Source organism: Haliotis cracherodii, unplaced genomic scaffold, assembly GCF_022045235.1.
Source record: "Haliotis cracherodii isolate W230 unplaced genomic scaffold, xgHalCrac1.p SCAF_18, whole genome shotgun sequence".
Taxonomy (NCBI): Eukaryota; Metazoa; Mollusca; class Gastropoda; order Lepetellida; family Haliotidae; genus Haliotis; species Haliotis cracherodii.
Window position 1 is genome coordinate 11,461,210 of NW_027266273.1, and position 13,223 is coordinate 11,474,432.

At 37.7% G+C, this 13,223-nt stretch overlaps 1 protein-coding gene across 2 annotated transcripts in view; it reads left to right on the forward strand.

Annotated features, from left to right (window-relative positions):
* The first annotated feature begins 7,835 nt into the window (after positions 1–7,835).
* Positions 7,836–13,223, forward strand: part of LOC139465770 (activin receptor type-1-like) — a 50,355-nt gene continuing 44,967 nt past the window's right edge. For both annotated transcript variants that reach the window (XM_071247660.1, XM_071247661.1), the window contains exon 1: positions 7,836–7,902. In XM_071247660.1, coding sequence (XP_071103761.1) covers positions 7,845–7,902 — 58 coding nt within the window. In that variant the 5' untranslated portion in view covers positions 7,836–7,844. The remainder of the gene's footprint in view (positions 7,903–13,223) is intronic.

Genomic DNA, 13,223 nt, shown 5'->3' on the forward strand with positions numbered 1-13,223 from the left:
TCAAGGAGGTATTCACATGCCCATGGAGTGTTTATTGGCCATGTGACGTGACGGGGCTGGCGCTCAACCACTCTTTAACACCTGGTTAAGACGGGCAGCTTTTTGGTGTGGGTTCCATGCGGTGTAATGTATCGTATTTGTGCACAGGTTAATCTACACCCGATTACGTTCCAAATATGAAGACAAATATATTAGTTAGTTATTTATTAAATATATAAGTTTCACACTAGAAATATTCCAGGCATTAAATCATACGAGATAGATAGATAGATAGATAGATAGATAGATAGATAGATAGATAGATAGAATTGTATGTTTGTATTTTTCTATTAGTTCGACATTTCCTCGTCTTAATCATTTAGACAGATAGATACATAGATAGATATATAGATATATCTGTATGTTTGTATTTTTCTATTAGTTCGACATTTACTCGGCTTAGTCATTTTTTTCCTGAAGTGTCACATTCTGCATCATAATATGTCGACACCAATTATACCATACCGACTTATGATCTTGATCGAGTTAGCAAATATATAGTAAGCTCTCTCTCTCTCTCTCTCTCTCTCTCTCTCTCTCTCTCTCTCTCTCTCTCTCTCTCTCTCTCTCTAACACGTGATCTAGTACCCTTCAGCAGCCAACAGGATGCCGAATTCCAAGTGAAAGTACTGAATAGTTACATTCAAACACTCGTTTTCTTCACTTTTTTCAAAAGAAGTGTTCATCTGTTTTCTACTGGTAAGTGTTTTATTGCATTCGAGCGTGAAGTGATACAACGACGCCGCTCAAGTGTTCGCCGGGGTGACAATAAATCCTGCTTTTCAATGCCTTTTCGTTTATCCTCTTTACTAAACCCCCGTTTACTCTTTTCAGATCCACAAAAGACCATTTTCCAGTGTGAGCCAGGTGTGCTGGGCTCGGCGTCGGATAATACGGGGGTAAACACTCGCCGAGGCTTGCCCGCTATACCGAGAGTAAACACAGAGTCTACGATTCAAGCGACTATAGGAGTGTTGATTTTCCATTTCCCAAGCTTCCCTTTCACACCCCGTTCTACTTTCATTTAAAGGGCTGATTGAAGTAGAAAAGATGTGGCTAGAGCAAATATTTGAATAATGATACTAGCCAAAAGAGTTTAATGGCGTCTAGGCGAAAAGCTTCTTTGATAGGCAAAAGAGTCACAGCCGTGATTTGAACTGGTTGTGTCTAAATTGCGAAACGCCGGTCGTTGCGCGGCTCACGGGTCGGCTTGCTGGAGAAGAAAGGCGCTGTACCTGGTTCGTAAGCCTGCACTCCCAATCGCCCGGTTTGACGGCGAATTAGTCGCGCCAGGCGACACACAACGCCAGGATGCTGTTATGTACACACCATAAATATTGTCACTCAACGGGGTGGGGGGTTTTGTTTAGGCAGTGTCATTATAACGGGTGCTTAATTATCCCCTGGTTCAATAATTCATAACTCCGATTTCACCCTAGTGGGAATGGGTTGCAATTTGATACGGTTCAGCAGTTTCTTATAAAACGGGGTTGCGATGTTAATGGTATTCAAATCCTGCCATCTTGTTGGGATCAGTCGCGAGTCACTTGACAATAATAGCTCGGTCACGTTTAAAACGCTAGCGCAATATGGCTAAAACAAGCTTAATGGAGAATATATGTTACAATGTATATATCAATAGTTGCATTCATCAGGCGGCGCGTGCTTCGCGGTGTGGATTTCAGCCCATCAAATTTATACACGGGTTTGAAAAGGTTGGACGAGAAGCGAATGCAGGGCTATTAACATGATGTGATTTATAAGCGCGGTAATGTTGCCTTTTAAATGTCCCTCGGTGTGGGCTGATATTACAAATATCTCTGCCCTGAATCTGTATTGACAGCGTTGAGGCCTCAACAGCTTTTCCTGTCGTGAAATCCAGTTCGATAACGTTGCACATATACTATGTAGGAAATTATGTATAAGCAGGTTAGAAACCCTAAGTGTTTATTATTATATTCTGCGCAATGTACACTGCATATAAATGTACGTATTTCCTACATATGCATAGGCGGATCCAAAGGGAGGGGGTTGGTGTCCAGGGTGTGCCCCCCCCCCCCCCCCCCCTCTCTCCCCCTCCCCCCCCGAACACACACACACACACTTTCGAAAACCAAATGTAGTATGCTTTAGGCAGTAAAATTGACTGAGTGAGAGAGGATTTTGATATTTTGGACCCCATCCTTTTAAAAAAGAAGTATGTCCACTTCTCTGCCGTGAGATACAGATTGAGACGATGACACCACGACTGTAAATGAGAGATTAAATTATGCATGGACAGATTAAATTATGCATGGTCCTTTTTAAAATGCATCTATCTAAAAAGCATCTATTTTATAAGAGTAATGTTTCAGAGTGTCACGTGTCAGAGGGTTACTTTTGTAGCACGTGTAGTCGTTCATAATTTGTCGCCATTTTCTTCAATTTCTTCGCGTCTCACAGACCCTTAAAAAACTACATACACCCCGAAAACTACCAAGCACAATGCTTAGGCAGGTATCTGCGTTCCTTGGTATTGTATATTGAAAGACAATTTAACCAAAATAATCTTTTAAAAAATAATTTTCATTTCAGAGACTTAAAGATATAGTCTAACTGTGTTGACTCCACCTGTGATCGTTTCACCGTATTACCCACAAAGGTAGAATGATTGTGTGTAGTAACTTTCCGATATTTGCAGATGTGCATTTTAGCGATTCTCAATGCTGATTGGTCAGTGCCATGACACGTCACAGTGCTTCATTGTTGAAAAACATACGATATGGCGTCATCCATTGTTCATGACGTCACAAATTGTTAACATGACATCATCTGAACAATAGGCCTCCTTCAGTTAAGTTTATATGTGGGGTTGACATTTCATACGTTTTTTTGTTTCATTTGTTCTTTAAATGTCAGTGAGTAATATATAGAGTAACCCACTCGAAACTCGGAATTACGGAATATTTGTCACTCATGAATGAATGCTGTAAGTTCCTCACCAAAAGCTCGGGATTAACACAATTCATTCACTAGGAACAGATAATCCACAATGTCTCGTAACTCGCTGGTTGTACTCGAAATGCTACACATACAATATATACATAATGGGTTTTTTTAAAAAAACCAGGATAAACACATATTTTGAGAAACTCAGCTAACTTGCAGCTGCATAGCCTTATTAGTGGATATAAATATATGTAAACACTAAGACTATTTTTTCGGATATACAGTCATAAAATATTTGAGAGTTGACGCGGTGTCTCAGTGTCAGAATGATATATAGCGGATACGTCTTACGTAAAATATGGTTAAAACAATATTTTCATGTGAAGGATCGATAAACAGGCAACAAGATGCCTATATGAATGAACATCGCTTCTTATACATTATGTAAAGCAAACGATGCCAGCAAACGATGCATATCTAATAACCTGTGAAGATCCGGGGTAGAATAGGTCTTCAGCAACCCATGCTTGCCGTAAAAGGCGGCTCTGCTTATCGTAAAAGGCGACTAACGGAATCGGGTGGTCAGGCTCGCTGACTTGGTTGGTGCATGTCATGGATCCCAATTGCGTGGATCGATGTGCATGACTTCAATCACGGGATTGTCTAGTCAAGATTCGATTATTTACTGACCGCCGCCATATGGCTAACGCGGCACTCAGCAATATTCCAGCTATATGACGGCGGTCTGTAAATAATCAAGACAGGAAGTGACAATCCAGTGATTGACATCATGAGCATCGATCCACACAATTTTGGGATACGATGATCACCCGGTGCCGTTAGTCGCCTCTTACGACAAGCAGGGCACTATGATTTTGCATTATACTGATTGGCTAATTCTTCTAATTGTTCCAAGCTTTCTATTGTTTGCGAAGAGTGCCTTAGCAATGTGACATCGTGTGGACATTACGCTGATCGTAAAGGGCGACTTAATGCCCCGGGTTGTCAGGCTGAATTGGTTAATTGCGTGTCATCGTACCCCGACGGCGTGGGTCGTTGCTCATAATATCAATCACTGGCCCAGACTCGAGTATAAACAGACCGCTCTCGTATAGCTGGAATATTGCGGCGTTCAACAACAAACAGCATTGTTCCATATAGATTCCATGCATGGACGCCATAACGCCATTCAGATCGATTTGATAATGATGAAATTTTATCATGAATGAACAATAATACGTATTGAACAAGTAGTTCATATCGTCGGATATATTGCATCATAAACAGCATTCAAGGTTGCATGCTGGACAAAAGCACTGATGTTGTGTAAGAAGATCGGGGGAATTGCATTGTAACATCGGCAAATGAACTGTTTACATTTCTAAAGTGGGTGAAATTAAATTGTACGTCATACCGCAATATCTCAATTTCATAATCTGTCGGGCAAAAGAAAGTATACACCCATGTTTAATTGTGACTAAAAATCAATCTCATTAAATTCAGACCTCAGTTCTCGCTACCGCTAAACAAAGATCTGAGGACATCCCATTAGGGGTCACGTCAGAACGACCTTTCATCCCACCAATCAGAGCATCGCTTACCAGAATATGAAAGTGACAGTCGGAATGTGATTTCTAATCATGCAACCTCGAAAACTTTAACACGGGATATTCCGAACGATAGTTACAGGTTTAACGACTGAAACCATACAATCTAGACCATCTATTAGCCGTTCCAGAGTGGTCTTTTGTTCAGGTTTCAAATCTGTAATTGAGAATTTGTCAAAATATGTTTCGAAGCGTAGTCGCCAATTTGAAATTAATGCCGTAAAGCTCGAGAAAGCTGCCTTCTAATTGGTCATTCCATTGGTCGGTCAAAGTTTGCGCAAGGTCAGTCTGGCGTGACCCGTAATGGGATGTCCTCAGATCTTTGTTTAGCGGTAGCGAGAACTAAGATCTGATTTTAATGAGATTGGACTAAAAATGAAACAAACAAGAAATGGTTATTCGATGGTGATGTATTTGACGCGGATAGCATGGGACCTTAAACGGTGTTCCGACGACTGTTGTCAGCCTGTAATATTTGGTCAAATTAAAATTTTATTGGTATACTTTCTTTTGCCCGGCAGTTTATATGAAACAGTATTGTAGTATAAAATCCTCAGTTCGAGTCGAAAAGCATTAACTAGTAGAACAGTATTTTTTGTTAATAACATCGTTTCTAGACAAATTGAAATACATGGTATAAGTATATCTCTGTTATCCAGCAGTGAGTGGGTACCCGGTAGGATGAGCTAGTAATGTGGCTGTTAAACTTCTAGCGTCTCACGGGCAGCTTAGGTTGTATACTCCCCAGGAGGCTGAGAATGAAAATCGAGCGCACACTGATCCATTGACCGGGATAATGACAGTATAGCGCTATGAGCATCCACTTGGTGAATGGAATCTGGCGCATTATAAATGCACTTATTATTGATATTAGTAGTAGTAGAAATAGTAGTAGTAGTAGTAGTAGTAGTAGTAGTAGTAGCAGCAGCAGCAGCAGCAGTAGTAATTTTATTTTTATTATAATTAGGTAACCACAGCAGCATTTACAAGTGCAGAGCGTGAGCTTACATGTTGCAGGACAATGTTTCTGGCCTGGCAAAGGTCGAAGGATAATTATGAACACCTTAACACCACACTGATCCTACTCCGGCCATACAGACTCGCGCTGTCTCCGCCCCTGTGTGAACCTGTTCTGTCATCCGAATGCCCTCTCGTATCGCCCAATAACTGAATCTTTTGTCGCAATAATGGGTGAATATATCAACGCGTACTGTAGAAATGATATGGTAAGAGTTATAGCTATACTTATTGCGCATCAGTTAGCAAAGAATCGAAGAGAAATTGAAATATTTCAGTCTTCATTCCTGATGATGATGATGATGATGATGATGATGGTGGTGGTGGTGGTGATGATGATGATGGTGGTGGTGGTGGTGATGATGATGATGATGATGATGATGATGATGATGATGATGATGGTGGTGGTGGTGGTGGTGGTTGTGACGTCCTCGTATACTACTTCTTCAACTTAAACTGGCGTGATGGTGATGATGATAATGAGGATGATGATGATGATGATGACGACTATGATGATGATAAAAAATGTAGATTAACATCTCCCGCGGGCGCTATATAATGCAGCACAAAAGGTTCTCAGTTTGACCTGAATTTCTTCTGCATATATGCCATACACCTACGTCCACAGAAGCAACTCGGCCCAGTGTTTGACACCGGGTGAGTCAGATCATTCGTGTTTACATTTCACCGTAGAACACCCCGGCGACGTATCTCACAAAATAAAATTAAAATCAATCCCCAAATTACGATATTGTCTTTTAGCAAATAAACAAAACAAATAAATGTCACTATTTCAATCACTCACATCTATCATGACAATCGTGTTCATAATGACAAATTAAGCTACGCAATATATCATACATATATAACTAGAAATACCTTTGTGTTTGTACACGAAGCAGATGAATTAAAGACATTTGATGGCAGTGATGTATATTTGATCCTTGAGACATTTAAAATCCTTAACCCATAAACGGTCACGTCTTTATGATGGTATACAAGTGCATGTACTTTAAACTCAACCATTACATCGAAACTTCAAACGGGTATCTGAATTATATCCTGCTTGTAAACTTTGTAGGTTTTGGTTTCAAAGGATCGTGGATATTTTATTCTGTACCAATAATGTACTCAAAGCCACGTTACTGTGATCATATAAATGTATTGATAACTGGAGATTAATAATAATTTTGAAAAGGACAATCTGACCACATATCAATCAAACCTCTGTGTTAAGAAAACAATGATTGCTACACGCAGAATTTTAATTTTAAATTTGATTTTTAAATTTTAATTTTGAAAATGTAATTAAAAAAACAATTTATACCAAATACACATCAGCATAATTTACATTTTCAAAGAAAGAGATTTATGTGGTTCTAATCTATCACACTATGACAATTTTTAAATATCAAAATTCCCACCGATCGTTTTGTCTTTAGGTTGAACTAGATTATCCAATCTGACTATTGTGTCACGAATGCTACAGCAAACGTTGCATATGTTCAAGATGTAGGTCTCCAAGTCTGTTTTGTGTTTTGTCTAGATTGTTTTTTAATTACGTCTTTGAACACAACCAATATGCGAATGATTCTTTCGCATATAGTCAACTCTTAATGGAGTGCATACATTCAATCCATCCATGCACATGCAGGCATTGAATTTCAAACGGGAGCATCTCATATTCATATTTGTCACGGGTGATAATCTTGGTCACCTATAAAATGTTCAAAAAATGACAAGTAAACAAAACACTAAAAGCGGTGAGAAGAATGACGCTATGCGCACATTCCTCGTGTCGAAGATGTTTTGTAGATGTGTTTTCAGAACACCTGTTGGTTATTCTATTCCACATACTATATTGAGAATCAATGTACATCCTGCATTTTTTATCAAAAGGCTATTATATATTAATGAATCGATTATGAGATTTCGAGGGACATTAAGGGATGAGAACCAAAAAACAGGTTTACTTTGTCAACTATTCAATTGCCTCCGGTCAAAGATTTCCGTTCGTATTTATACATAAAATTTCTGTAATAATTCTATTCAGACTTAATTCAGGCATTTACGCGATGCATTTGAACAAAATTCGGTGGTCAATGTAATCGATTGAATCAACATCCGGCAATTTCGCGGTATTTTGTGAAGAACGAAACCCTGGGCCAGGCGGCTAATGAATATTCATGCCTCGTTCATATTCATGAGGTCAGGCCAGGCTATGAATTCACGAGAGGACACTTTAATGGCGGCATGATGTCGCTCGGCTCGTGGCTGTGGTTAGGTGTAACGGCGGTTTCCATCGAACTGGGTACGTATATTTGTCTAATTTTTGTTGTCTGTGCAGATTACAACTATATGTATTGTGTGCTTGCATATCACTGCTCGACTCGTCATGTGAAACGCTAAATCTCACGAGCTTTCCAGTGTTGTGCTACGAGAGAACAATTTCTGTGTTGGTCGTCTCGGGATTCCGTTGTTTATACCGAGAAACTACTTTTTCTAGTTGTAATTGTGATATTTTCCAACAGATTTAAGTTCATATATTTGAAACTGCGGGTGAAATGAAGGAGAAAAGGGTGTTGGATGTGTGTTTGCAGGGTGCAGACTTCATGTCGCCACTGCTGGATCGAGGGGTAGCACTTCGGTGATAATTGTACCAAAACAAACACAGTGGAAAGCTTTGCTAGGCGATTGTACTTTGCAATGAAAGATTCACGATTCGATACGTGGTCCCCTATATGTCGTGGGTCCTTTTGAATCTTCTTGTGACAGAACGAATTATAAAATACTTTCACGGCTTGCCTAGTTACAATTTATTTGTGAAGATAAAAATCTCGACAGGAATATTGCACCAAGCGTACACCACTGTGGAAGTTTAGGCCCGAACCGACTAGAACAAACACAATAACATTGACTTTAGCTCCCCCGAAGCCAAATAGCCCACAGAAGGATCAACCGGCTGTTGAATATTTGAATTGTTTGAAGAAAATCTGTAAATTCTAACAAACTTCTCGAAAGTGAAGTCGTTGAGTGTGCCTGAGCATTTTCTTCATATCCGCTGTGTATTATACTGTGTTATGTGCAAGACGTGTTAATCAAAGTTCGATTGTTGAATCTATCATACGATAAATTTTGTAGGACTCCTCTGATCTGAAATATTTTGTTTTTGACCAGTTTATTTTAATTTATCATTGATGGCTTTAATTTAATTATTTTGTTTGAGGTTAAAATGTCTTAGTAAAACTTTCTTTCCTCTTTTTTTAACAAATATATATTTTTGATTTCATATATTGGTTTCAAATACTCAAATATTCCAAAATATTATTTTCTTACCTGCAATTCTTTTTCAATTTCTGGTTCATTGGTAACAAAGGACTTACATGTGCTAAGTCTGCTGTCATCCTTTGTTTAGCGATATGATAGTTAAAAATTTATCCTCCATGTTGCATACAATTGTGGCTTTTCCATCAACACAAATGTGATTGTATATTTTCAAGAGCATGTTGTCCCCCAAAATGCATTCGGAACAGTTAATTGATCGAGGCAATATAACCTTGTTACATTGCCCCTGTGACATTAGAATATCGCTAACGAACACATGATTTAATTTCCTTCCCCTGTCATATGGTTTCCATTGTGTATGGGAAAAGGTTGTATATGAAAATGAATAAATATTTTACTCGACCATAAAGATTCTGTGATAAGGGCTCCGCTTGGGGCAATCAGGTACATGGCTGAACGATAGGGAACAGCAACACAAAATGTACTATCTGCGTAACGGATGACAAAGATTGGAAATAATTTTGTCATGTTTGGAATTTCAGGGAATTTTTAGTCCTGAATAAATACTTTTCTAAAATTAAACTCAAGTTAATTCTTAATTCCTGATAATGGCAGTTTTATTGAGTTAATTTCATCACATATATATGCTACTCAAAATTTGATAGGGATAATCGGATATGTCATTCTATTTAAATATACACTTGGCATATGGGAATCCGTTTTGTGTATCATGGAAAGATAGAAATATCCCTATCAAAAGTGGAGTAGGATACCGTATTCGATGTTATAAGCGCTCTGCTCAAATAAGTGCCCATGGCGATATTTGCTAATATATTGGCTATTGAACAATCCCAATTAGCACCCCTTCCGATTGATCAATGTACACAAGACCTATTTATTCGTGTATAATACGCACCCTCAATTATGGGCAATAAAATTCTGGAAAAATATATCTGTCGTATATAAACCTTTCAGGCTGTCAGCATAAACCACGAAATTTATCCTTTAACTCTGTTTTTCCACCAAAATGATATTCTAATAAGAGCCCACTATTTCTAATTTTGAGAGCGCCCTGGGCGCTTATTACGTCAGATACGGTACTTGACATTCAGAATAGAGAATGTTGGATTCATTTGAACACAAAAAGGTGTTATCAGTTTTCTAAACTTGTGATAAAGTCTATTCTGAAAATATTTTAATATGTATAATTTTATCATGAAATTTGTGTTCTTGTGTTTCTTTTAACATGAAACTTATCTTAATTGGTTTCAATACAGATAAGAAGTAGACTATACTAAGTCAACTTAACTTGTGTTTGAGATAAAAAAAATAACCTGACTTTGTTTTGTCAAAAATCCAAATTGTATTAAGGATACATGTTACAATAATATGCTGTTAAGTCTTGAACTTGTGTCCTCAACCTTTCTTCTCTGAAATTCAATAAATACTTGAAATCAAAATCAATCTTAGAAGGAAATATTTTTGGAAAATGTGATTACCTAATCACATTATTTAATAATTGATGTCAATGATTGTATGTACCAGTTGGACGCCCACAAGCACCTTTGTAGTAAAGTGATTTAAAAGATATTAAGGATAACTGTTACTACAGAAAAGTAAAGTACATAACATTCCATGTTTTATGAAAAAACAACAACTTAATGTTTATATCACCTGAAATTGGACTCTGCATACCAAAGTTCCTTTATAGTTGAAAATGTGCCATTAAATTTTTATTTGACTTATTTTGAGGATGAACACTGGAACATGTGGAAATTTATTACTGATATTGTCTATTTTCGGAATCAGGTAATATTTGCTTAAAGACTCATCTTGTTTTGCTTCCTTGATATCAGTTTCGTTGACGTTATCATTCAAATATTTGCTTTTTAGTAGTACATGCATTTCAACAAAGAAAACGTGTGTATAGATGTATATAATACTATATAAAACTGAACTAATTAGGTTACCAAATCAAGCAGTTGTCTATTTTGAATAATAGTCCAATATATTCAATTATGCCATCACTATTCAAGTACATAATATTTAGTTGTTATGGACAGTTTGCTGCTCTTGTCATAACACAATAGCAATGTGTTGACAGTGGAACCTGGCTTGTCAATCAATGTCCCAAGTAATGTCCCAAGTAATGGGGATGTTCAGTTCCACTTGTCAGCAACATTCGGGGCAAATAACAAATAGCTTCATGCCAAATTAGGAAAGGAGGACAGGTGTTCATATTTCAAACTTATATTAAATTCAGGGTACTTAGTTATTTATTATCATGATTGTCCAGTATGCAGACTGGAGGACATAGTAGATAAAGAATAATCGTCTTATGTGGACTGTAGGCTGCAGTCTTTACCAAGCACTTTAAACAGTAACAACTTGGTAGACTAAAGAGAAACGTTTGTGTCTCTTTCTGACTGATCATTTACAACTGCTTGACGGGGTTAGTTCCCCATGTTGACTGCCTTGGTGGTCTTGTGGATCTACATCTAGCGGAAGGTTACTGGTTCGATCCCCAGCCTCTATCACACAATTAGACGCCGGAAGATGGTACTTGTTGTTACATTGCCTGGCACCTGTCATTATGGGGATAAAACATTGAGTTGTCGTCTCTGAGTCAGTATACTATGTCCGAGTTGGGTATCTGTTTCAACTAAGTATGATATCTAAGTGGGCTAGCTCTGTAAGCCGTCATCAGTCTAGGCTACACAGCCATATATGCATGCAATGTAAGTGCAATAATCTTGGAACGCGATGTTAAACCCAATTTCCTCTCATCTCGTTTCCTTAGTCCCCACCCAAGTATTTGGAACCCAAGGGCAGGTAACTCTATACACATTTCTCGGACATTGGGACATCTGCGTTCTTATGAAACAGAAGGTCTATCATTATCCATTATAAAATGAGAAACAAGTATTATTGGCCTAAATGTGATTGTTTGTAATTACATTAAAGGACATAATCAATATTCTTCATTTCTTTTATTCCAGTATTACTATTTGATAGTGGTTCATAAACACATGCTCATGATATAGTCAGAGTCGTACAATCAACTCTGATTTATGCAGGGATTTCTATTTGATATGGAAAGGTTTTGTGTCTTTTGTTTACTTCAAGTATATATCTACAACAGTTTAAAACAAGGTGTCAAAGGAAGTGTTACTATTAGCATACCACTGGGAAAATGGCTTATAAGACTATTTAGGAGGCTATATATGCCTTTTATCATATGTGGTGTGTATAATTGTTGTACAGTACACAACATTGTGGAGTCAATAGACAAGATCACCTTCACTTGATGTCTTTAGGGTTAGCACATGAGACCTGTATCAATGTTTTTGGGCTTCCAAGGTCTAAGCTTTTGGTTTCAATACAGACATATTTGTTAACTCAAGTTTAATATTGAATTAGGTGTCTGAGATAATTCTAATACTGTTATCCAACCTAGAATACTTGTATTCATATCATGGGTCGCAATAAAATAAATGTAAAATGTGGCTTGTCTGGCTTAACATTGTTAAGAAAGTGATAAGCAGCTGAAGCATGCTGAACAATTTTAATTTCATTTTGAAAAGAATTTTATATAATAAAGGAAGATTAAATCATAGGTACAGAATATTCAGATATTATTCCAGTACATGTGATGTTTGAGGTTTGTTTGCCCAAGCCTGGTTTGGAATTAGAATAACCAAGGGTTATTGTCAGATAGTTGGGTGAATCAGATCACAGCGTTCTACGTGACTTTCTTCTTTCCGAAATGATGGACGGGAATCTCAACCACACCAATTTTTGCCCCGAGTTACGAATTATAGGAAAAGAGTGGTCATTTATTTGTTGGCGTCCAATAATGCCATCATCCCTCTCTGGCTCCAGTGGTCGCGACGTAGGCCCCGACTATAATCACGGTAATAGTAGCATTAGACATGAAGCGCCAAAAAATAGCCGCACTTGAGCATTTGTTGAGACTGCTGGCCACTTGACACAGAGCTGACCAGAAAGATGTTGGGGAAGGATTATGATGCAGTTCCTGTCTGAATCCCCCAAGCACCTGTCGAGATGTGTTCTGGCTAGCAGTATTACAGTTAGGTTTTTAAATTTGTCCTGGTTATATTCCAGAGTTGATGTGTGGGTGGTATTACGAGCCATATACTTTTAAAGATTTAACGTACCATTGTAAAACCATTTTCTTTAAATTTGAAAGTTTTAAGTTGAAAATATATATGTGTATAGGGATAAATGTATGTATACACTATATTGAGAGTGTTGTAAATCTATGATTTCTTGTTATTTATAATGGAATTATTAACATAAATTTTATTTTTTAATGAATATGCCAGA